The sequence below is a fragment of the Canis lupus genome, chromosome 16 (assembly GCF_011100685.1).
Source record: "Canis lupus familiaris isolate Mischka breed German Shepherd chromosome 16, alternate assembly UU_Cfam_GSD_1.0, whole genome shotgun sequence".
In the NCBI taxonomy this organism is placed as follows: domain Eukaryota; kingdom Metazoa; phylum Chordata; class Mammalia; order Carnivora; family Canidae; genus Canis; species Canis lupus.
In genome coordinates this window covers 28240613-28267193 of record NC_049237.1, presented here as the reverse complement: position 1 = coordinate 28267193, position 26581 = coordinate 28240613, and the positions used below count along the sequence as shown (strand labels likewise).

Here is a 26581-nt window from a genome sequence, read left to right as displayed (position 1 = left end):
ACCTAACACAGGCTGCCCAGAAATAGGTGAGATGTTGGACTACTTTTTTGAAAAACCACTTCTCCCTTAATCCTTTTGTTTTTCAACTTGTTGAAGGCACACATTCCTCTGGACCTCAATCATCCTATTTGTAATGCTAAAACAATCTTCAACCAAAAAGTTGAGTGTCTGGAAAAGAATTCTGGAGACTGGGTGTACAATGTGAATGTACTTAACACTACTTATCTGTACACTTAAAAATGCTTAAGATCTCTCATGCACTGTTGGTGGGAATGCAAGCTGGTGCAGCCACTGGGGAACAGTATGGAGGTTTCTTAAAAAATTAAAACTAGAATCGATCCAGTAATTCCACTTGTAGGTATTTATCCAAAGAATATAAAAACACTAATTGGAGAATATACATATGCATTCCTATGTTGGGTGCAGCATTATTTACAACAGCCAAACTATGGAAGCAGTCCAAGTGTCCCTCCACTGATGAATAAGGAAGATGTCACCTGGAGGCAGGAGCAGGCAGGTGCTCCTTGAGAGTAGAGACCAGGTCCCTACAGTGCCTTACACGGGGGCACAGGGGTTTGGGTTCCAGAGAGCTGGGCAACCAAGAGCCCACAGCTACATAGGAGACTGGGACAAACTTCAAAGATGGGGAGTGATATGTCAACTACACTTTGGAAATGAATTAAAATTAATTTCCCCAGGGGAACCTGGTTGGCACAGTTAGCTAACTGCCTTCGGCTCATGTCATGATCCCAGGGTCCTGGGATCTCAAGTAAATAAATAAAATCTTTTTTAAAAATTAATTTCCCCCCAAAATAACAGAATTCTGTTTTTCACTATAAAGGGAATGTTTTCTCATAATGGAAAATCTCAAAGACAGAAGAGAGAAAAAATTATCATGTAACTTCAACACGTAACAGTTGGGTTTCTTATTTCTTCCTTGGTTTCTTTATGGTATGTTTTACAACTTTAAGCATCATGCAGAATATGGCTTTCAAGTGTTTTAAAATTATTTTATGAGGGGATCCCTGGGTGGCTCAGCGGTTTCGCGCCTGCCTTTGGCCCAGGGCGCGATCCTGGAGTCCCGGGATCGAGTCCCACGTCGGGCTCCCGGCATGGAGCCTGCTTCTCCCTCTCCTCTGCCTGTGTCTCTGCCTCTCTCTTTCTCTACGTCTATCATAAATAAATAAAAATAAATTTAAAAAAATAATAATACTAAAATTATTTTATGAGCATTTTCCTATCATTAAATTTTAGCAAAGTCATTTCTAATGGATACTTAAAAACTTTTTAAAAAGATTTTATTTATTTATTTGACAGAGAAAGCAAGAACACAAGCAGGGGGAGGGGCAGAGGGAGAGGAAGAGACAGACTCCCCACTGAGGGAGCCTGATGAGGGGCTCAATCCCAGGACCCCAGGATCAGGACCTGAGCTATAGGTAAACACTTAACCCACTGAGCCACCCAGGCGCCCCAGGAGGCTTAAAATTTCATTATATTTTACTCATCTCTCTATTGCTAGATATTTAGGTTGGTTTTTTTGGGAGGGTTGTTTTTATTAAAATGCATGAGCATAAATCTTTGATCATATCTCTAAAATATTTCCTTATGATAAATGCATGGGGTTGAAAAGGCATGTACATTTCATGCCTTACAAACTATGAAACAGCTATGTAATCTGGATATCATAATCCAAAGGAAAAAGTACATAAGTCTTTGAAATCATTAGGCAATCCTAGATATGTGATGATTTAAAAAATTATAAAACAGTCCAGCATTCCAGAAAGTGAGCAACAGCCATGGCGAGGAAGAAGTACAAAGAAAATAACCATTAATTCAAGAAAAAACAGTGCCCATTGTCACAGATTTCCTTCCAGGATTTTCACATTGGATGTTCCCTCCTGTAGGTGTAATAATAATGACGTATATTCAAATTTGTATCCAACTTTTTCCATTATTAACAGGATAGATGATTTTTGGATCTAGTTGGCTCTATTATTTTTAAATGGAAGTGTTAAAGACACCTGGGTAAATAAATAACACTCCTAAGTTATAAATCATCTATAAGGGGTGGAGGCCCTAAAACAGTAACCAAAAGAAAAAAACAAAACAAAAAAACCACTATAGTAATGATTGGGCTAGCTTTTCATAACTTTAGCTATGCAATTTCTTTCCCTAACCTCTCTTTTACTTTGCGACATTCCAAGGAGTAGTTACTTTTATAAATATTATTTATGGCTTAGTACAAAGCATCTATTATATGGAGGGCCACGAGGAGTCTCTAGGAAACTTTCCATATATACTCAAAATATTAAAAAAAAAAAAAAAAAGAATATTTACTAGGTATGGTCCAGAACTAAGCCCTTTGTTGCAGGCAGTCAGAGGGGCAGCGGTTGGGCTTACAAATCATGAGCAAAATAAGCAGCAGTTGCCTTTGTTTTAAGGCAAGTTATTCTCTCAGTCAGGGCCAGGAGATAAGCCCGTGACTAAATGAGCTTTGAAGAATAAATAAAATGGGAGCCAAGGGTCTTGGTCACTTCCCGAGAGCTAGGTGTTTGTTTCTCTTTGGAGCCCAGCTGCATTCCACAGTAAAAGGAAGAGGGGATGGGAGGCTGCTCCATGACCCTGGTTTTCATTACTGTCCCTTTTATGCTGTTCTTTTGCCTGGTTTCCTGATAAATATCATTAGCTCCAGGAAAGTACACGCAGCCTCTTCTCCACACCCACAGACACCAGCCAAGTTGAGCCGGGCGAGTCATGGTGCATTTTTAGGCTGGGGCTAAAACACAGCAGGTACACCATGCTGGCTACGGCAGATACGTCTGAGAATGAGGCTCACTTACCACCAGCCCCGGCAGCATGTGGCACAAGGGAAGAGAAGGCAAGGTGGCTGGAAGATGCTAACGTGTTCGCATTGACCATCTCTTACCACTACTCAGCCTCTTTACCTGAACCTCAGATCTCCAGCTTTCAGTGAGCCTTTCACTAGCTCCTGGTGGCAGACAGGCGATGGAGCCAGAGATAGTAACAACTAACTGGCACTTTAAAAATGCTTGCAGGAGTAAAGGAGACACAAGCAAGAAGTTTCTGTTCTAATAACTCAAAAACTACTTGGTATCTTACAGTACAGAGGACTGTAAAACCCCTGATTGAATGAAGCGTTTAGATGCCATGGACTAAAACAGAAATAAAGTTTATTTCTACTGATGGTGGTCCCCAGTAGTCAGGAAATTCCTCTCCACATATTTGAAATGCAACACATCCTTGCCCACCAGTCCCTCAGTAAATCATTCTCCTCCAGCCCACGTGACCAATGAGTCAAAGCCCTGAGGTTTGCAACAAGACAGTGCTCTAAATCCTTCTGATTTTAGAACCAGAAAGGGCAGGATAGAGACACTGCAAAGCAGAGACCATTCAGGTGTTGGTTTGGTTTGGTTGGTGGGCAGGAGTTCTTTTTTTAAAGTTAACCCAAGCTTTTTTTTTTTTTTTTTTTTGGGGGGGGGGCGGGGGGAGTTTAAATTGGAGTTTGATATAAGCCCAAGCTTTTGAAAGAGAAGAGATCCTCTAGTCAAGCGATATTCTTCCTGGAAATTAAGCTTAAGGGGACAAGTTCTATGCAAGAAATTGTTGACTATAGTGTTATTCATACTGAAAAACAGAAAACCACCCAAATATCCAATAACAAGGGAACAGTTAAGTAAATATTGCTATAACCATTTTAAAGAAAAATTAAGTAGTAACATGCAAAAACGCTTATGATCTACTACTGAATGAAAAAGAACAGTGTTTCAAACACTACCATATTCACCAATGCATATGAAAGCCTGGGAACAAAAGGTCGGTAAGGAACAAGACACTTACATCATCTGAAATTAGTTCCCCAAGAATTTCATATTGATTGTAAATGGGGGAAAATAACAACTTTCCACTAGAGAACCTCACAGACACCTCCTAAAGTTGGTCATCAGAGTTAACATTCCTACTACCGCGACAGGCGGACATAATGTGCCTCCTTTTATGATGCACCGAGAGGGACCCGCGATTTTCGAGGTTAATTCCTGCCAGGATTGTGTGACCTCAACCAAACCATGAGGAGACAGCAGACAAATCCAAACCAAGGAAAATTCTACAAAACAACTGATAGAAAGCCTTAGAGAACGTCAAGATCTTGAGAGACTTTAAGAAGGTGGGGGAGCTATTCCAGGATAAAGGAGCCTAGAGAGAGAGACAGCAACGAAACAGCGAGAGATCCTGGATTGGATCCTGGACTGGAAAGAAAAAACAGGAAAACTAAGGAGCACACTTATGAGACAACAGGTGAAGTGCATGTATGGGCTACAGATGAGAAAAGAGGATGACACCAATTTTAAACACCTTGACCTTGATTCAATGTCCTTATTCTTAGGAATTCCACACTTCAGTATTTAGGGGTAAAAGGGGCATGAGGTAGGCAACTTACCCTCCAAGGGTTCAGACAAAAGAAAAAAAAAAGATGTATATATAAAGAGAGAACAGACAGGGAGGGGGAGAGAGAGGGTGAAAATGATAAAGCAAATGTGGTAAAATGTCAACAACTGATGAATTGGGAAGGTTTATAGGGGTTCTTTGTACTATTCTTTGCAACTTTTTTTAAGTTTGAAATGACTGCAGAATAAAGTTTCAAAAAAGTATATCTAGGCAATGATTAACAACCACAAGAATTTTACATTCTTGCCAAAAGATAAGAAAGGATATGTGGGAAAATGAAAAATCCCTGATTGGAACAGACCAGATGGTGGGTCATATCTTCTTCTTGCTAGAAAGAAGCACCCATATCAGTCACGTTGCTTGAGACACAAGCAATTCAACAATAATTAAGTAAATATGAGGAGAACAATAATAATCCCCTGGGAAGTGTAGGGACTTCCAAAGATTATCCAAAGACCCAGACATAGGGTCAAGTAGCTCCTGGTGTTACCTGCTGCCTTAAGGAGGTATATATAATGGTGACTCTAGAAACTTTTTTTTCTTAAATTGGTCCTGAGTAGCACACCTACTTCTTGGAGAAGACATACCTTCATCATGGTTTCGTTGATCAAGTTCTCACTGATGATGGTGGCAGTGCCCAAGCTGGAGTTCGCAATCTTGGTGGCTGTTGTGTTCATTGGCTTCACGGGATGAAGTCTAAAGAGAAGAGGATAGGATCCTTAGACCTTTCTGCAATGGCCAAACCAAGAAACTATCCATCTCACGGATGGCAGCCAGTGAGACAGACAGGAGGGCAGAGTGGTGATACGTTCTGTGCACACCTGCAGTCTCACACACACCAGTGTTCCTGTGGTAACGAGGGCAGTCAGCACTAGGCCACCGCAAACAAACCAACCAAGCACACTCAACCAGGTGTCCCAATGTTCTCACAGACCCTTGTCTCATTATCAATGTCAGAAGAACACGAGACACAGCCTCTTATTTTTGAGGCAGCTACAGCCTAGGACTGTCCTGTGTGAGTCCCTACAGAGCCTTCTGTTCCTCCACAATAAAGAGTTGGGAACAAACAGGCCAGCTTTACCTTGGGCGGAGCTTAAAGCAAGCTTCCAACACAGCTACGTTCTATCACTCCATCTCAGTTGGTTTTTGATACTAGGAAGGTACTGGTCACAAGACATCTCTGTGATCTGAGAGCCCCAAATCTGACTGTCCAGCGTAATTCCTAAACTATCTCTAAAGACTAATATTGTATCCTCCCTGCAAATGCAGGAGTGTCTTGAGAAGGTGTTCCCACCACTGGACAGACCCTTTAAAAATGAGCCTTACCAGCAAAATGTGCAGGAGGTACCACCTGGATATCCATGCAGCTAGAAAGCCCTTATCTCTGCAGGCAAAAGGCAAAAAGGGCTGTGGGAAGGTGGGGGGGATCGCTCACATTGACAAAACAATCTTCCCCGACTCTCACCTGTGCTTGGCTGACCCCGTTCCCGCGCTTGGCTGAGCTGAGACTGGCTGTGTCTCTGAGGGTGAGACCCAGGCCTGAAGAAGCGGCTTCCTCTTGCCAGAATTTTCCACTTTATCAGCGGAGCCCTCTGCTGTTGCTTTTTTTTGAGATTCTGCTGTACTGGTGTGGTGAGTGTCAGCATGTGGGTGGCTGGGGAAAGAGTGTGTAATAGGAAAGGTCTCAGAAAAGGAGGGGCTGGGTACAGGGGAGTCGAGGGCTGTATCAGGAGGCTGGCTGGGCCTCCCATTTCCCATCAGCTTTTCCTTCTTGCCACAGCCAGGACCTGGCAGCTGTTTATCCAAGCGTGAGCTCTTGCCAAGCTCTGGTTTATGAATTCCTGAAGCTGTAGTTGGCTCTGAAGAGGCCATAACAGATACTTCGGGTGCTTTTGACCCGAGGTCAGGCAGGCTCTCTACAGGTGCCGCCCACCCATCTGCCTCGCCCCTCGGCCCCTTCTCCATCTCAGGATGGGCATGTGACATGCTCACGGAGGAAGGTCCTACTTGCAGGGCTGCCACCTGGGCTGTCTCTCTGTCATCTTCACCCTGATCCACCCTTTCATCATCTGACGCCACTTCAGGAATTGCAGGAAGGGTTAAGCCCAGATCAGCCATGACTGGAGAGTTAATACCTGGGATAGAGTGAAGGCCACTCAGGGGATCAGACAATAAACCTTCGTGATCACTGGCTTTGCTCTGATTTTGAGCCATAGGCGTATCGTCTCGCTCAATCTTTAAGAGTGGGATGTCTTTCCCTGAGCTTGCCTCACTCACAGGGCCTTCTGAGACACACTCCTTGGAAGAGGGGAAGTGAAGGGGGTCTGCCATGGAAGCTGGCACACCATGCTTCACTGGCCCGGGTGCAGACACAGCTTCCGTCTCTGTGACCTCTGCGTGGAAACACCCAGCAGGCTCTCCGTCTGACAGGTTTCCAGAGGTGGCTCCTTTGTGTGTCACCTCCTGGGGATTATCTCTGTGCTCTTCCACCAACCCAGTGGACTCCTCTAGCTCCTCTTCCATAAAGATCTCCTCTGAAAATGATACACGCTTCTTGATTTTCTTTTGGCTTTCGTCAACATTCTCTTTGTGTCTCTGCATCACAGAGCCAAGAGTGGGAGCTGATTCTCCAGACTGAAGAGGGGGTGCCGCTTCTTTAATTGCAGAAGTCATGCTGCCCCCCTTAACTCTGTTCTCCCCAAAAGACCCAAATGGATGCTCTGAGCCTGTGTGTTCCCCCATCAGAGGCCTCCATGCCGGGCTCTCGATCTGGCCACTTCTGAATGAAGGAGCAAGTATTACTTCTTGGGTCTCTTGAGACGAAGGGGCATAGTCTTGTTCTGAGTGGGGAGCCCTCTGAACTTCTTCCCTTTCAGGTTGCTTTAGGAGAGACCTTTCTGAGTCATGACCGACGGTGCTCTCCAGGCCTATCTCACTGGTCTTCCCCATTGGATAATCTTCCATTCCCTTCCACGCTGGAGTGGGGAGCTGTTGGAAACGTGACCCCGAGGCACAAGAAACAGTCTTTGGATCCTGTGTTAAACTCTCTCTTAGCAATTCTGCCTTATGGAGCAAAGATGGTTCTTCAGGACTGGCCTGGCCCTGGTCTGTGGGGGGCCAGTTTTCAACTGGCGTGGATGTGGAAATGGGAGCCACAATGGGAGATGAGAAAGAGAAGACAGAAGGAGATTCAGAGGATGGTGTCTCTGCACAATGCCCCAATTTAGAAGGGACAGGTGTCTGGCCAGAACTGGACAGAAGAGCAGAAAAAAAGAGAGTAGAGTCAGGGGAAGAAGGAAGCCTGGCTGTGGCTGGAGCCTCTGGAGACACGTCCAGTCTGCAAAAAGGACAAAATAAAATCTGCAGGTCAGTTGCAGATTCATCATGAGAGGCGATAAACACTTAAAAGATAAAGGTGTTCCAAAGGGGAGAGCACTTTAATATTTGGGGCAGTATTTTAAGAAGTTAGAGAAGGAACATTAATAACATATGAAAGGAACACTTTTATCACCAAGCACATCTGCCATGCGAAGGGCTGCTGCAACACAGAAAGCTCCAAGTAAAGCAACAGCCTACGGTCTCTTTTGGTGATAAACAAAATACATCGAAAAATTTCAAAGCAATAAAGGATGCACTCAGGGTAACAGGCACCAGTTTTAAGAGGAACAGTCTGCATGCATGTGTGTGTGTGTGTGTGTGTGTATGTGTGTGTGTGCATGTGTGTGAAATCAAAGTAAAGCAGAATCTCAAAAAAAGTCTCTACCACCCCAGACCACAGAAACATTGTCAGTGTGAATGTGAGTCATGCTGAAAGCAGAAGCCCCCCGACGCTCACTCAGGCTTTTGCAACAAGATGCACAACTGAACACTCAGAGAACCATCCCAGGCATCCTCGAGAGTGGACCAAAGGCCTCCCGTGCCAGCAAAGCAATGCCACGTTGCAAGGAGGAAAGATACTATCCTCCTGAAAGGGCAATATGTGATAAGAACTTTAAACAAAAAAAGAACTTTAAATAAAAACACATGTTCTGCTCATACCACAGCCAAAACCTGGCATTCCCATTTGCAATACTCATAGTCAGCTGCAAAGCATGGTTTTCCACGGGGTCTGATTATCTTACTGAGATGGACAGACCGCGCCTGCTGGCAGGGGCTTTGGGCTGGGATGCACCACTGCAGCCCGGGCAGGGTGGGCCAGGCAGGCAGTATAGGCTGATAAAAATAACTCAGATGATGAAATGCTTGCCATACACAGCTACGACCACGGACCAGCAAGCAAGATCTGCTCGGCCAGTAGACCTTGCTGACTACCCTGGACAGTGAGGTGTGGGCCCCCTGCCCGAGGAGGGCTAGGACTCACCGTGGCTTGACAGCTTTCGTTTGCGGTGCCCTCGTAGAGCCGACGGGGGGTGTGGGTTCAAACGTGAGCTGTCGGTCAGGTTCAGGTTCTGTGACCTGCACTTCTTCAAACGGGTTCAGGGAGCGGCCCTGTCCAAAGACAACGGCCACAGTATCCTTCTCAGATCGTTTCCCTAGGTCTTCGTCAGGCCCTGGCTGGTCCTCCCTCGGTTTGACTTCCATCGATGTGCCTTCTGTCTCCTTCCCTGGGGTGGCAGAAGGGCTTCCGCCTTCGCTGCCCTTGGCTGTGTCCTTCTTTCCCGTCACCAGGGACAGCAAAGAGGACTTCTTATTCTCCTGCTTCTTGCTCTCTTTGGTTTCCTTTGCAGCCTCCAAGCTCGCTGGTGCTGCGTTCTCCCGAATATCCCCACTGACCTGTGGCCGGTAGGACGGCAGAGACATGGATTTGAGAGAGTCCTTTGTGGAAGACTCAGACCACCGCCTGTCGGAAGACACTGCCCCTCCATCCCCAGGCTCCTTCCAAGACCGAGTCGCCAGGTTTTCGGTGGAAGAGAACAGATGCTTCTTCCGGAAGCCCTGGGGAGACGGGGAAGAGGAGGGAGTGCTCTCCTTCGTCTCGCCCTTGGTTTCCGGCTGCTCCAAGTAAACATGGTTCCCATTGATACAGACGTTAGAGCGAGAAAGGACATCATTCTTAGACCGAAGGCCACCAAAAAAGGAGGGTCCTTCCCTCTTGGGCAGGCTGAAATTGCTCTGGTTCAGTTGCTTAGGATCTGCACTCTCTGTTCTCTTGTGAGACATGACTGCAGGGAAGAAAAACAAAAACCAAAAAGTTAAACGACTGGTTCACAACTGGAAAGGGGTGACATCTCTCCGTGCCTGAACACGTTTTTGTTTACTGGCATGACGGTGTGTTACAGCATCTAACAGGTAGAAGCCAGGGATGCGGCTAAAGATCCTACAATGCATGGGGCAGCCCCTACAACAAGGAGTTATCTGGCCCAACCTGCCAAGAGTGCTGAGGTCCGGAAACCCTGCATTAAACCAATGAGAAGGGCCAAATCTGGCCAAAAGTAAGAATTTAGGCATTGAAATTGAAGTTCAAATTCACAGTTAAAGGAACTAGATTCCTCAACCTTAATTAAGGATAATTCCCATGAAGGTTAAACACATTAATAGGATCTCAATAAATACCTGATGAACCAATGAAACGTCAGAATTACTCTAAGGTTCCATGATTTTACCCTTAATTTAAAAAAAGAAAAACCTGGATGCATGCATTCTGTTAATTCCAAAAGCTTATTTTATATATACAGATTTTATTTATTTGAGATAGAGCACAAACAGGGGGAGAGCCAGAGGGAGAAGCAGGCTCCCTGCTGAGCAGGAAGACTAAGGTGGGGCTCGATCCCAGGATCCTGGGATCAGTGATCTGAGCCAAAGGCAAATGCTTAACTGACTGAGCCACCCAGGCGCCCCCTCAAAGCCTTTTTTAATGGACATCAGCAACAGAGCCAGACATTTTAGAAAAAGGAATTTATACGTTCTTAGAAACCAGAGCACTTAGAAATAGAGAAGACTTTGTAACCAAGATTATCCACCATAATGACCATCGTCACCATCATCATGGCCATCATCACCAGCTCCCTCATGACCATCATTTCAGTAACCAAGGAACCGAATCAAAATCTTTAAGATTTGTTTCTTCTCTCTCTCTCTTTTAAAAGATTTTATTTATTTATTCATGAGAGACACAGAATGGGGGGACAGAGACAGGCAGAGGGAGAAGGAGGCTCCATGCAGGGAGCCCGACATGGGACTCAATCCCGGGTCTCCAGGATCACACCCTGGGCTGAAGGCGGCGCTAAACTGCTGAGCCACCAGGGCTGCCCTGTTTCTTCTCTCTTAAAGCAAAGTAGGCTGAGAGAGAGAGAAAGAGCGCTCAAGCAAGGAGGAGGAGAAAACTCACCATCCGAGGCAGAAGACGACTCATCCTCATTGTCATCATCCTCCCACCGGGATTGAAAGTCTCCAGGACGAAGCAAGACCTTGTCTGACTTTGACGTAGGCAGGACAGACATGGACTGGGAAAGTGGTGTTTTCTGCAAATTAGACTTGGAAAACAAAGTCTTGATCTTCGATTTCTTTTTCTTGTCTTTTAAAGGAGACTCATCGTCACTATCAGCTGAGGGCGTCACGCTGGGAACGATGGCGGAGGCAGTGTCTGATGCATTGTCCTTAGGTTTCCCCTTGATCTTGTCCTTCAGCTTCCCAAATGGATTCCGAGACTTGTCTTTCATGGAGAGGTCAAACATGCTAGCAGTCATGTTGTTTCTCATAAACTGGATGTCAACCTCAATTTCTCCTCGCTCTTTATCCTTCTTTCCTGGTTTGGATTTCAAGGTGTACCACCTACAAGGAGAAAGGCTGAGAGGTTACATTGGGATCAAAAAGCCTAAAACAATGTTCACAGTCCCCATTGACTGGCCTCTCTTCTCTGCTACCACCAGCCTCTTATATAAACATATTCTTGGACTCTCTTCTTGGGAGTAGAGGGTGGGACAGGGACTCAGGTCAGGACTGGTAATTTTATTTTTGAGAAGACACCCACTAGGCAAAGCTATGATTGGATCTTATACTTCATGTATAGTCACTTAGAATCTTGATTCAATAGCTATTTCTGAAAATAAAATAAATAAAATATCCCATCAAATCATTTCCTATGACTGGTATTTTTCTTCAATAGAGTAAAAATGCAAAGATCTCCTACAAACAGTTAAGAAGACAAAATGCAGGGATCCCTGGGTGGCGCAGCGGTTTGGCGCCTGCCTTTGGCCCAGGGCGTGATCCTGGAGACCCGGGATCGAATCCCACATCGGGCTTCCGGTGCATGGAGCCTGCTTCTCCCTCTGCCTGTGTCTCTGCCTCTCTCTCTCTCTCTCTCTGTGACTATCATAAATAAATAAAAATTAAAAAAAAAAAAGAAGACAAAATGCAAATTTACATAAAAATCTCAGAAAAAAAAGCGAGTTTATAGGATGGTTCCTGGCAGGGAATAATAGAAAATATAAGACAGAGTAAATGCTTATGTGTTGTTCGTTTGTTTCAAAAAGAGTGAAACAAAACCCAGTCACAGAATGACAAATATTGTATGACTCTACATATATGAGGCACCCAGAGCAGTCTAATTCATAGAGTAGAATGGCTGTTGCCAGGGGCTGAGGGCAGAAGTGAATGAACAACTAGTATTTAATGGGTACAGTTTCAGTTGGGGAAATAAAAAAGTTCTGGACAGGGATGGTGGTGATGGTTGTACCAAAATGTGAATGTACTTAATGCCACAGAACTATACACTAAAAAATGGCTACAATGGCATATTTTGCTATATATATTTTAATAAACTAAAAAAAAAAAGGAAATTGAAAGGAGGCATCGTTTCCTAGTTTAATAATCAGAAGAGGGGTATTCAAACATTATCCAAGTATTTCAACTGGTCATTTGCAAACGATTTTACGATGTGGCAAATATTCTTTTTTTTTAATATTTTATTTATTTATTCATGAGAGACACAGAGGGAGGCAGAGGCAGAGGCAGAGGGAGAAGCAGGTTCCCTGAGGGGAGCCTGATGTGGGATTCGATTCCAGGACCCGGGGATCATGCCCTGAGCCAAAGGCAGATGCTCAACCAGCGTCCTGATATGGCGAATATTCTATCTGCCCAACTCTACTGAAAGACAGACTTCAGAAAAAGGGAATCCCTCTGCATTTTCCATCGGTGAACTGCAAGAATGTGAGCCTGATTAGCAGCATGACTGCTACAGAGCACGGAAGTCTGAATACATGGTCCACTAACAGCCATCCCTGGGGTTTCCAGCACAGACTGAGAAACCACATGTGGATGTTCTTTGCAGTGACCTACTTAAGAGCTGAGGGCCATGGACGTTAAGGAAATGATAGGTTTGCTCAAATGAGCACAATTTCCTTTCTCACCCTCAGCAGGTCTTGCTCACAGGGCACATCACTGCCCCACTACCTTAGCTTACTATACACTGAAAAGAAAGGGGCACAGAGAAGCAGACACCTAACACTTATACAATGCCTATGGTATACCTGGTATACCTGGCACTGTGCACACTTAGGGACGTCCTCATCTAAGTCTCGCAAGAATGACACAGAGTGTACATTATACCCATTTTATGAAGACAGTGAGGCTCACAACTGAGGTCATTCATACAAGGTATTGTGACTGGTAAAGGGTATAAGCAGAATTCTGATTCAGTTCTGCATTTCTGCAAAGCTCCTAATTCTTTCTCTTACACCAAGATTCCTGCTTCGCACTGTCTCCGAACTCACCACCTTCCATTGGCCATCTTCGCAACACACGAGAGGAGGGCTCAGATTCAAATTCTTTCCGATGCAAGTTTAAGATGCTCACTTAAAAGTCCTCACATAAGAAAATACTAAGGAAAAAAAAAGTGTTCTCGGAAGAAAGGGGGAAAACCCACCATAGCCAGCCAGCCATCATAAATCATAAGATTGTGTAAAAGTTCAGTATGCAAAGTCATCAAGAAGAATTTAAACTAGATTTAAAAAAATATAGCCAACATCGGAGAAAGTGATGTGAGCTATGATTCTGGACCTTTAGGGGGAAATCTTTTATGGTTTTTAAAACCACAGGCCACAGCTGGAGGCTGGGGGGAGATGGAAGGTGTTTATACACAACCTCACCCCGGCCAGTCTGGTGTCTTGCCAATATATTTTCCAAGACTGAGCCTGGAATAGTTTGCATGTTTGTCATTTAGACGTCCAGAGGATTATTTGTATTTTTCTCTTCAGACAGTCATGTGGCTAAATGGTAGCCCTGGTGATGAAGGGTGGTTAGCTTTTGTAAATATCCATTGCAGGCACCTGGAAAGGAGAAGTTGCTGAAAGCTGACTGTGGAGCTCAGATGACCACAGAGGCCACAAGCAGTTTCATCTTTCCACCCTGGGGAGGTGAGTCAGTCAGGTCAGGTCGCCTCCCCAAGCTCGCCTCTCCCCTTGTCTTGCAGGGGATGCAGAGGTGACCTGCAGAGCTTGCTGTGGACAGTTTCTGGGACTAGCCCACCCTTCCAAAAGTATCAGCGCCAGTCTGTTTGTTTGGAGTGAAGCTACAACCAACTCTAGAGTCCTCCCTGGGGGACCTATTATTATCTGATGCACAGGTTCGGTCTCCGGGTACTAAAGTGGGATTTGTTTAGGGAACTTCTAAAACCACTAGGAGGTGTGAATAGATGCTTCAGCAACTGTTCCTATCATTTATTTTCATGGTCAAACCTAAAACCAAACACCAGGCAGCCAAGAAAGTCACAGGGCTATTTAAGGATGTGAAAAGCAGACTGAATCACAGGTAAGCAACCCCCATGCAAATGTTCAGAATTTTTAAAAATCTGTGCTTGGCTTTATTAAAGCTGGAAAGAAGACAGGAATTGTTTCTTTTAACAATATTACCCTCATTATTAAATTCAAACCATTTAAGCAAGGGTTCTTTTGGCACAAGCATAATTCAATAATAAATGAAAGCCATGATTCATAAATGTCTCACCCTAAAGAACCCAAACCAGACACGTTTGTGGGTTTCAACATTCAAGCATCAATTCGATTTTAAGTGTTTTTTTTTTTTTTTAAGATTTTATTTATTTATTTGACACACAGAGAGAGCTCATCCACATGCAGGGGGAGTGGAAGGCAGAGGGAGAGGGAGAAGCAGGCTCCCCGCCAAGGGTGCTGGGGCTCCATCCCAGGACCCTGAGATCATGACCTCAGCCAAATGCAGACGCTTAACTGACTGAGCCACCTAGGTGCCCCAATTTTAAGTTTTCTACCCATCTGGTTTTTTTAGCTAACTTAATTCCATCACCTCACGGAAATAGTTTATAAATAATAAAGTCCCAGCATGGCCACACAGCCTGTGATGGCAGTATGGCTGTGTTCCAGCATTACCTTTCATGTAGGCCCAGAAAGCTTGAATTATCTCAGAAATCAGGGCTGGGTTCATTTTCCTAGTCCAAAGGGCAGAGTACAGAAAGAAAGCCATAATCCCAAGGTAGTGAGTTTGTTTTTAAGCCCATAATCTGGAAAAATCCTGCAAACTATCAAGAAAATTAAGTGATCTCTTCTATAATCAAATAAATATTTTAAATTATTATTAAAAACTCAGTTCTTCAAAAATTAAAAGGATCTCTGAATACATAGAAAATGACGAAAACTTATATAAACTATATTTTAAAGGAATAACAGGTATGAGGTAAAAATTCAAATCATACTAAACGGTACAAAATGAAAACTTCAATCTTCGTACCCCTCCACACCCCTCAGCCAAGTGATGGTCCTGGGCATATATAAACAAAAATGCCTATTATCCAAATAGGCTGTCCTGCTTTTCAGAGGTTTTTGAGTTTGGGGTTTTGGGTTTTTTGGTCAAACCGAAAAAGGCAACACCTAAAAATATAGAAAAATTCATTTATGTCTTCTATTGCCCGAGTTCACACTGTCAAATCTCCTGGGCTTTTAAATAATCACTTTGAGAAGAGCTAAAATTATCCGACCTTGCCCAATTCTCAGGGCCGGTATGCTTCAGAGCACCTCTGTTTCTCACTACGTGGCTCAAATACATGGAAAGCTGATCACAGGGGCCCTTCCATCGGAATGTGGCAGGGTGAGGGCAGTGTGGTTCCTGCTCTGGGGAAATGAAAAGTCTCACAGCAATGCAGACTTTCGGGATTATACTTGTAAAGGACTGGCTGGTACGCCTCAAAAATAATCTTTCTGCAGCTGAAACAAACATGTTTTTCCTTTAAAACATTCTAAGGGCAGTCACGTACAGAGAAATGATGGCTTCAAAGATGCGATTCAAACATTTTTACATAGTAGGTACTGAAAATACCAAATGAAAAGGCCAGATTCTGCCCTAAAAAGCATACTCTCTGGGGATGCCTGGGTGGCTCAAAGGTTGAGCACCTGCCTTGGGCTCAGGGTGTGATCATGGGTCCAGGAATCCAGTCCCACATTGGGCTCCCTGCAAGGAGTCTGCTTCTCCCTCTATGTCTCTGCTTCTCTCTCTCTCATGAATAAATAAATAAATAAATCATTAAAAAAAAAAAAAAAGGCATACCTTCCAGTGGGAGAAAGAGGCCAGGCTCACCAAACATCAGAGTGTTACCTTAGGACCATTGCTGCCTTTTTCTTTCTGATTTTGAAGCATGAGAAAATAATTAGACATGGGAAGAAATGTCTGCTAAAGTACACAATTTCATCCCAAATAAGGACTCTCACACACAAACAAGGTCAGTCCTCAGCAAAATTGAATCCCAAGGAGCTATGCAAACCACCTACTTATGGGCTCCAGCAAAATAAATTAATACTGCATACTTGTATTAGACACAGGAGGCTCCAGGAAAGGGAGGGGAAGAAAGATTCCCAGCTCTACAGTTACTTCAGCACACTCATGTGTGTTAACTTCAAGGGATCCTTGTCTGTGGGTCCAGGTGGGACCCCAGGGGCAGTGGTAGACAGCCTATTTCTCTCCTCCTGAAAAATCTCCACTGTGACTTGTAGCATGAGTCACCTCCACGGTAACCAAGCATCATGACCCAGGGGATTATGGCCTCAGGTGAGGGAAGAAGCAGGAAGAACAGAACAGCACCTAATGGAGTGTGTGACACAGAGGGCACTCTCCATCTTCCTTAGATGAAGAAGTTTTTAATAGCAATTCATTAGCTGGCTTACTAATAGAAATAAGGCAAAAAATCACATGGGGTTGGCAGTCGAGAGCATCTAAAAGGTGTTCTGAAGAGGGGTGAGTCTATCTAGGTGAAATGTCTACACCCCTCACTTGGTAGCCTAGAAGCAATGCCATAGCAAGCAGGGACAGAGACATTTATGACCCATAAAATGTTTGTGGTGTGTACCCTACAGAGGCTAACTAGTTTAACAAGTTTGATTATTGCCCTCGGTAGTTGGTCATCATTACCTAACTCTGAATGCAGAAGGACCAATCGGCCAACCTCCCCTTCTTAGGTCGCCCTTCCTTTCTGCCCACAGTCAACAATTTAGAAGAATTTGTGGTAAGCCATGAGAGAAACAAATGGCTCACTTTTTTTTACCCCAGCCCCTAAGACAGCCACTCTAGCAGCACTGAAAGGCTACCTGTAGCCACCATACTCATTCCTAAAAGCTGGCAAGTGACACACTAAAGGAGAGAGAACAGAAAAGCAGGCTGAAAAATGCTTTGGGTCTTTTCCATATTATGTGCTCTATGGAAATTCTCTTAGAAAGTGAGCACAACAGGCTACAGAAAATTTTTTGTTAGTATTGCCCGGGTGGCTCAGTTGGTTAAGCACCTGACTCTTGATCTCAGCTCAGGTTTTGATCTCAGGGTTGTAAGTTCAAGCCCTGTGTCGAACTGGGCATGGAGGGAGGAAAGAAAGAGGAAGGAAGGAAGAAGGAAGGGAGGAAGGAAGGAGAAAGAGAAAAAAAAAAAGAGAAAAGAGAGAAAAAGAGATTTTAGTAATTTTTTTACATTGAGCTCACTTGCATGCTAATCTGACCATTATTATCTTTTTATGTATCTTCTCGAGGTTTTTTTCTTGTACATTTTAGCAGTCAAGAGCTGAGAGACTTTAGGTAAGTTACTTAACCTCTCTGTGGCTCAGACTTCTCCTCGGAAACAGGGCTAAAAAGCACCTACTTCATCAGGATGTTATGAAAATAAAATGACCTAATAAATATCAAGTGCTTAGAACAGTGCCTGGCACTTAGCATTCGGTAAGTATTAGCTATAATCCTTACTCAGGTGTAACCAGAGCATACATGCAATTTTATTTATAGTGTGTTGTACATTATTGCCCCACAGACTTCATACCTGCCATTTCCAATGGCTGCATGACCTTCCGTGAAGTGCATGTATACCACGGTTTACCCATTCAGACAGTTCTCGGAAGGGAACATAAGATATCAACATATCTGACGGGCTATACTCTTAGTCACCCAACCTTGTCCATCAAATCCAAATAACAATGGTTTGCACGTGAAGGGAGGAGGAAAAGACTCAGTTACAAAATCAGTTTGTATTAACAATTTCCAAAATTAAAAAGGACAAAAGAGTTTTTAAAATACATTGATCGGTGTATATTTCCTGTAACTTACTGATTTAATGACCCTCAGATAAAACTCTTTAAGTGTTTCTCCAGAGCAGGAGCAAGAAGCAGAGGGCTTCCAAACCCTTGCGGAGACACACAACTGACTGCAATAGCAGGATCAAGACCTATGTTCTAAGTGGAAAGTAATTACTCCGTGCTAAACTCCTTGTAGGTGAGGACTGAAAGTGATAGCAAGCATCGGTTTTAAGATTCTCTAAAAATCAGAAAAATGGGGGCACGAGGGTGGCTTAGTTGGTTGAGCGCCTGCCTTGGGCTCAGGTCATGATCCCAGGGTCCCTGCTCGGTGAGGAGGCCGCTTCTCCCTTTCCCTCTGCCCCTCCCCGCCTTGTACTCGCAATCTCTCAAATAAATAAAATTTAAAAAAAAAATTTAACAATAGAGCAGCCCCGGTGGCTCAGAGGTTTAGCACCACCTTCAGCCCAGGGCCTGATCCTGGAGACCCGGGATGGAGTCCCATGTCGGGCTCCCTGCATGAAGCCTGCTTCTCCCTCTGCCTGTGTCTCTGCCTTTCTCTCTCTCTCAGTCTCGAATGAATGAATGAATAAAATTAAAAATAAAAATTAGAAAAATCAATGCATTCTTAAACATGGAAGACTACCTCTCCTATAATCGTTTACTTACTGACTTCTTTTTTACTTGATCGTATCTCAAAAAGCCACAAACATTAATATTCTACCATCAGATTGGGTCTCTCACCTCTTGCCCAGTTGGCCTGTCAAAGAACAACCTCATCGCCATCACAGAGTTTTCTATCACTCACGCCAAGAGACTTTAAGAATGGGACAAAAATGCAGCGGCCTGGTTCCCCATCTCTTGACCAGGACAAAAGAAAACACACAGTCCCCGCAGAAAGGGACCTAACAGCCCTCTCCCCACCACCCCCAGACAGATTTGCACTCTTTCAAGGAGAGTTCCCGGCAAGGAAGTAAAGTATCTATGATTTTTATCTCGCAATCAAGATAAGTCCCAAGAAGGAGAGGGGAAAAAAACCCCACATTTTAAAATCCTGATTTAACAACTGATGATTAGCAAAAATGAGAAGTGCCATTAGGTACAAGGAAAACCCCACCAGACCTGTGCTGGAGGAAGCAACACCCCCAAAGTCACATCCCAGGACCCAGTCGCCCTGGGGCCCTCCGCACAGGACACCCATTCTTCAAGATTACAAGGGGCCTTTTCAGACCAGGCTTTTTGGAAGCCTTAATTGTTCCACCTAGTTTAGCCATGTCCTTTCTCATAAAAGAGTATTTTAAAAGTGAAGTGTGCAGCAGCCGCGCCCCTAGAAACATTTTTCTGGGATTTCTTATAAATGCCTCCCCTCTCCTGCATTCAAAGGCCAGCATTCAGGAAAGGACACTTAATTACCACTGCCTTTTTTCTCTCCACAGGCACATTCCTCAATGTGTCCCTCGGGGACACCCTGGAGACTAAAATCCTTGCTTTTTTTCTAACAGATTATCTACAGACTTCTCCCTGCAGGAAAGGAATTTCTCATCTCATTAGGAGCTGAGAGCAGCTCTTTTGCCAAAGGCATCCCTAGCAGAAGGTAACCTGCTTCTTCGGTGTTAAGGCACTGGAAAACATGCCACGGCCCAAACTGAGAAATCTGAAAGAAGCAGAGCTCTGACTTCATACCCCAGACCCCCTCGTCTTTAATCTACCAGGCTGAATGTAAGATTAAATGCTTTTCCGCATCCACACTGGCAAACAACTGCCTGTCCTGTGCCCACGGGGACCTCAGCCATTCGTTCACTCACACATGTTATGAGGTGCTGCATCAGGTCACATAGCAAAAAACAAGACCAAAGTGGTCCCTGGCCAAGGGAGAGGCAGGCGAAGCTAGGCCTGGTCCCCTGAGCCAGCTGGGGCACCAGATCTGACTCAGGACACCTTAAGAGGAGTGGTTCTCAAACAAATGATCTTGGCGGTGAACTGATTTTCTTCAAAAGACCAATACAGGGTTGGCTGGGGTGTTGATTTTGTTGGAATTCAAAGGCCCCCCGAGGCTTAGAGATCTGCACAAGACTCAGAATCAAAGACCACCCAAGGGATGGCTCAGGGATGAAGATAAGGCCTCTTATCACTTTCTCCGTTAGGCTAGGGCTTCTTAATCCTTCTGGAACTAAGCCACAGTGAGTGAGTGTAGAGCACAGAGCATGGTTTTCTAGGATGTATGGCAACTAAAATAATAGTATTTTAATGGATATCTAAGATTACTGTTAAGGGGGAAAAGAATAAGTTTAGCAAATCGATTCTGGAGCGGACATTTTAATAGCACGTGTATTGCTTTTAACATAATTATAACATTTTTTAGTTAATCACTACAATTAAAATGACACATCAGATACGATTTACAAAAACTTCCCTCTGACGGTAGTTAGGTAGTTACAGAAACACAATAGAGGTCTTTGTAACCAAAAGGAAGTTTAAGCAAAATGAAAAAGGCACAAGACTCCTTTGTACACTTACCTTCCCTAATGTGAAAAACACGTAAAGGGTTGACTTACTTGCCTCCAGAGTTTTATATTTCACTTATGGGTTTATTTTTCCTAATGTTATATATGATTTTTCTTCCTTTTTTAAGTCCTGTACTCCTTGAAGCAGTGACTCCATCAGCTGTGTTAGAGCCACCATTTAGATTTCATCAGCTACATAAACGATTACAAAACAAAGACTTGGCCTGTATTAAAACTGTAAATACTTGGGGAGACACACACACACACACACACACACACCCTGATTTCAGTAACGTTTCCTACTAATTCATTCCAATAGAAGATTTGACTCACAGGTGTCACTGCCCAAAGCTGTCTTTGTAATGGTGACCTCACTCTCGTATCACAGTGGCTGCTAGGGGAAAGAAAAGTGCCACCACTTCCTGGTTCATTTTCAACAGCAAGCTCTCCTTATTTTATTAGTTCATTTTCATCACTTCCTCTCTCTCACCCCCACCCACCAATCCATCAACAAACCAGGCCAACTGAACCTCCAAAATAATTCTGAAACCTACCACCTCTGTCTACCACATGGCCATCACCCTAGTGCAAGCCGCCACCATCAGTAGCCTAGATTAGTGCAACGGCCTCTCATTTTGTCGGATTCCAGGCTAGGGCTGCTTCAAATCCATTCTCTACCCAACAGCCACAGTGATTTTTGACTATTCCAGATCACAACACCCCTCTGCTTTTAATACTCAGTGACTTCCCATTGCTCTTAAATGAAGCCCTGCCTTCCTCTTCAGCCACAATCTACACAGTCTCTGCAGCTTCCCAGGTATTCCCACCTCAGGGTCTTTGCACAGGCTTCTCCCTCTACCTCAAGTTCCCTTCCTCTACTTTTCACCAGAAAAATCTGTTCGTGCTTCAGGTTCCTGCCTCCAAGAAGTTATGTGCCATCTCCTTCTTCAAGTCATATCCTTCCAGATCTATCCTCTATGACACCTGTTCTCTTCCTCTACTTATCACAATATATGATTATTTATTTATGGGTTCATCCATTTAAGGTCTATCTTCCCTACAGGGCTCTGAGCTTCCTGAAAGCAAGGATCAAGTCTGTTTTGGTCACTATTGTTTACACCTTAGTGCTGGGCACATAGTAGGTATTAAAAAATATTTACTAAAAATATAAGAAGGAGAGCTTACCATTTGCAACAGCATGGGATGGGCCTAGTAGAGGCTAAGTCTAGTAAGACAGAGCAAGACAAATACCATACAATTTCACTTATATGTGGAACCTAAAGACCAAAACAAATAGCAGAAATGGATTCATCAAGACAGAGAACAAAGAGGACGGTTGTCAGGGAGAAGGAAGTGGAGGGATGGGCAAAATGGGCAAAAGGGAGTGGGAGGCTCAGGCTTCTAGTTATGGAATGAGTAAGACGCGGGGATGAAAGGCACAGCATAGGGAACAGTCAGTGGTACTGTAATAGCATTGTACGGTGACAGATGGCAGTTACACTGATGGTGAGCACAACATGACGTACAGCACCGTCATATCACTATGTTGTACACCTGAAACCAATGCGATATTGCGTGTCAACTATACTTCAATTTTTAAAACGTACTATATATATACTTTTAAAGACAAAAGAAAAGGCAGTTGAAACTTTCCCCAAGCTAACTGAATGTCCTACAGATGAAATCATAATCAAATAAGACCATGAGGGAACATCTTTCACATCACCAGAACAGTGACTCTAAAGCACCCTCCTTCTTCGAAGTCACTGCATCCCGTGGCTATACACAGGTTAGGGTTACTTCTCCCAGAGCTGACCGAGAACTCAGGCTCCCAGCCTAAGCTATCATTTTCCTACACAGGAGTGGGAGGGGCCCCGGGAGAGGCAGGAGGATTTCTCCCCAGTGAGGCCCAATTTAATTTTAAGGAGAATCCCAAGAAAGGGAAAACCTAAGCGGTAACATTGTGCCAATTTTCCAATTTGTTACAAAAAAAAACAAAAAACAAAAACAACAACAACAAAAAAACCTAAATGCACTTCAGAAACTTGACAGTAGAAGCACCAAAACTGACTGCTTATTTATCTCTCGGCTCATCTAAATCGTTTCTCTGCATCCGACTCTTCCAGAAAAACAACTATTGAGTCCTTATTTCTTTTTTTTTTTTATTTCTTTTTAATAACCCAGATTTCCTTTTACAATTTAACTACAGCATCTTACTAACACAATTCTTCAAAATCTCTAACTTTATTAATAACCAGATCCTTTTATATGCAACCAAATTCCCTCTTGCATCTTTAAGAGATGTAAGAAAATGACTCTCCATCACTCACTCTCTCATCATGGCTGGAAGACTATTACAGCATTAAGTTTCATGATGTTAGTTACACAGTGGCCTTAGGGTCATCAGACTGAATGGATGTTTATTTTAATCAGTCCTGAACAGATTATTTCCCTATATTTTGTTGCTCTTCATATCCCAGAAAGTTTTTTTCCCCTTATGTCTAGGATCCCAAACTACATGAGACTAGAGAGCTGAGCAGAGAATCCTACATGGTTGGTCACCTTATGATTATAAGACTTTAACTGGTTCTCATTTAACCAAGACCCAACTATGACCTCAGATCTTTAAGAAGCAAGAATATGTGCAAAATTAATGCATTTCCATTTCCTCTTAATGATAAGGGTCATGTACTCTTCTCTATTTTTTTAAAAGATTTTATTTATTTATTCATGAGAGACACAGAGAGAGAGAGAGAGAGAGAGAGAGGCAGAGGCACAGGCAGAGGGAGAAGCAGACTCCATGTAGGGAGTCCGACGTGGGACTCGATTCCGGGACTCCAGGATCATGCCCTGGGCCGAAGGCAGGCACTAAACCACCGAGCCATTCAGGGATCCCCGTACTCTTCTCTATTAAAAGTATCCTACCTATATGTCAGCCTCTATTTGGTGTTTTGTTTTGTTTTTTTAAGATTTTTAATTTATTTATTCATGAGAAACAGAGAGACAGAGACACAGGCAGAGAGAGAAGCAGGCTCCATGCAGGGAGCCCAACGCGGAACTTGATTCCGGGACTCCAGAATCATGCCCTAGGCTGAAGGCAGGTGCTAAACCACTGAGCCACCCAGGGATCCCGTTTGGTGTTTTAAAGATGTGTCATCACACTAAATTTGAGGTCTGCAAAATTTGAGTCACGAAAAGCATAGTTCTCTTGCCTTCAAATGTATGATAGATGAGGGCTTATCAAGAGAACAAAGGGAAATTCTAGCACAGTTAGCTGTTAACGTCTTGAGTTTCTAGACTCTTCTTTGCTCAAGATTAACACACATGCATGCGTACACACAAATAAACCTAGAGACCAAAATTCAAGCTTTTGTTTGTTGCTGGTGTTTAATATCTAACATGGAGTCAAACCATTAATAACTAGTTCAAATGACTTTCCTAGCCTAACTAGTTTCTTTCTGGTAAACTTCTGCCTCTCAGTATATATCTCACTCTCCAAATCTCAGCTATCTTGAGCACCCAAGTGATGTACCAGGGCAGCAGAGAGGCTTGGTTTAACTAGGTTCCCTGGCACCTTGGAAAGTCCCAGGAAGCAGCAGATGGAAAGCTTGCAATTCCACGGGCTGCTAAGGGGGCCAAAGGAGACTTCCTTTGCAGTTATGGAAACACACATACCAACTAAGCATCACTTTCCTACAGGTTGATACTGTGACTAAGTAGTAATCAGCTCATACAATAGAGACGGGAGTAACAATGTAGGTTTAGGATTACATTGGAGAGGAAGACAAATGAAGATGCTGGAACCCTTCCTGAAATAGAGATCTTAAGGAGGCTGTCATTTCTCACAAAGCAGTAAAAGAACCTTTTGAGCTGTACACAGGCCCCAGTAATCCAGGAACCAGAAACATCTTATAAATATCAATTAAGCCTGGCAACAAGCTCCATGCATAAATAGGGAAATTTGGGTGTTTAGAGACCGAGCAGCCCGAAGCCTAACAATGAGTCAGGACCAGAGTGGGCACCAGAACCAGGAATCTGGAATCCTCATCTCTGGCTGGTACAGGAGATCTATCTTTCAAGGGAATAAAATGTTCACATGAGAAACAGCAGAAACAGATGATAATATCCGTGCATCTTGGGATGGAACAAGACAAAGGATGGCCAAATGGCACCCAGTTGAACTTGGAAAGGAAGCCAAGCCAAGGCCCCAAATGTTATTTAATCAAATGGAAAATTAGCATTGTTTCAGCGCCTCCTTAGCAAAGACTCTGCTCACCTTATGGCTTGTAAGTTAATGCCAAGAGATACCCTATCCATCCTCACCTCAAGGCGCTCTATTTTATCTGATTTGAATTCAGAAATGCCTATTCATCTTTGGCCAGATAAGTGAATCAGGTATTGCATTTGCAAGCATGCAAGCTGAAATTGGACCCACGATGCAGACAAGGGAGTCTGGTAACTTCCAACCCTCTGGCTTTTCCCATCCGCTTCACAAAGGAAGGTTAAAACCCCATTTATATCTAAAGCACCCAATGTGAATCCATGTGCTTCGCAAACAGTAGGAGATGTGGTAATATGACTGACTTGCATGTTTAAGGTCCAGCAAAGTAACCAATTAAGCTAAGGAGGCCAGCTTTTGGTACAGTACTCGAGCATAATCAAATGTTACATAATCAAACGTTCCATGGCAAACACCTGCACAAGAGAACAAATAAATGAGTAACACCTTGAAGTGAACTGGGTGAGGCCCAGCTTTCCCTGTGGGAGTGAGATACCCTAGCACACAACTCTAGACTGAGAAGCTACATGTGAGCAGCCATCCATTCAGAGCACGACCAGAGAGAACCTGACAAACTCCCAAAAACAAACAATGCCTACATGGCATGGCTCAGATGCCTCCCAGTTTTGCTCAGCCAAGGACTGACCCCGACTCCAACCAGCACTGGGAAGTCCTTACTGACTTGGGGCTCAAGGCAAACATGCCTAATAGTTTTCAGACTGGAAGTTAGGACCAAACCGTTCTAGCATCCTTTGGGGGGCGGGGATGGGGGTGGGAGGAGAAAAGGGGAAGAGAAAGAAGCAAATTCTCTTCACTAGCCATCTCTGGGCGGCCGGCACTCCCTAGTCCTCAGCCTCCACCCCGCAACGTCCGTGAGTGAGCCTCTAGGGCCAGAGTGTCTGCGGGTTCACCCTCCACCGGATCTTCTTCCCTGAGCCCGGGCCCACACGTTCGCAGCTCCAGGTCCAGGACAGTGAAATACCCAGGAAATGCCCAGGAGATCCGTATCCGACAACCACACCACCCACACTAGTAAGAAGAATTCGTCAGCCCACAAGTATCTTCCATTCATCAGAAATTCATTAAGTGCTTACTAAGTTCCGGGCGCTGAGCGACGTCGCGCAGATGCAGACACCCCAGGTGCTGGTGCTCCCCACCCCCGCCCCTCACGCGGGCCTCAAGGGAGCGCGCACCCGGGCAGGGCGGCGCGGGACGGCCTGGAGAAGCTGAAGCTAAGTGAGAAGGCCGCCGTCGCCCGGGAGAGCCCTGTCCCAAGGCCTCTCTCGGCCCGTGCCCCCGGGACACGGCGGCACGGTGACCGCCACGCCCGCTCTAGAAGGCTCTCGGCGCCCAGCCGCACGGCCCCCCGCCCCCCGCCCCCGGCGCGCGCTCACTGGGTCTTCCTGCGGCCCTGGTCCCGGTGCAGCTCCCGCAGATCCACCTCGGCCCGGCCCAGGAACTTGTCGAGGCCGAGCAGCGCGCGGTGCAGCACGGTGAGCTGCAAGGTGGCGGCGGCGGCGGGCGCGGCCCCGGCGGACAGCAGCGGCGGCAGCTCGAAGGTGGCCTCCTCTCGCCACACCGGCGCGCCCAGGCTGCGCTCCGACACCGAGGTGGCGTACTTCTCCTTGCCCACCTGGATCACCGCGTACGCGTCGCTCGTGCCCCCGGGGCCCTTGGCCCGCAGGCCCCGCGCCTGCAGCACCGTCACCTGCACGTGCGTCGGGGACCACACGGCCCCCGGGCCCCGGCCCGCCGAGGCCGCCAGAGACATGGTGACGGCGCCGCTGGGGATCGGAGAGGCCGGGAAGGTGGCGGCGCCCGGCC

The 26581-nt window shown here is 44.9% G+C and overlaps 1 protein-coding gene across 4 annotated transcripts in view; it reads right to left on the bottom strand.

Annotated features, from left to right (window-relative positions):
* Nucleotides 1-26528, bottom strand: part of RAB11FIP1 (RAB11 family interacting protein 1) — a 30959-nt gene extending 4431 nt beyond the window's left edge. The window contains exons 1-6 of one of the 4 annotated variants that reach the window (XM_038560094.1): nt 16233-16388; nt 15976-16050; nt 10793-11235; nt 8825-9626; nt 5930-7801; nt 5052-5160 (exon numbers count right to left, since the gene is read on the bottom strand). In XM_038560094.1, the coding sequence (XP_038416022.1) occupies nt 5052-5160; nt 5930-7801; nt 8825-9626; nt 10793-11162 (3153 nt within the window). In that variant the 5' untranslated portion in view covers nt 11163-11235; nt 15976-16050; nt 16233-16388. Of the gene's footprint in view, nt 1-5051; nt 5161-5929; nt 7802-8824; nt 9627-10792; nt 11236-15975; nt 16051-16232; nt 16389-26151 lie in introns of those variants that run through there. The other 3 variants (XM_038560093.1, XM_038560095.1, XM_038560096.1) reach the window with 3 other exon arrangements.
* Between the last annotated feature and the right edge of the window lie 53 nt (nt 26529-26581).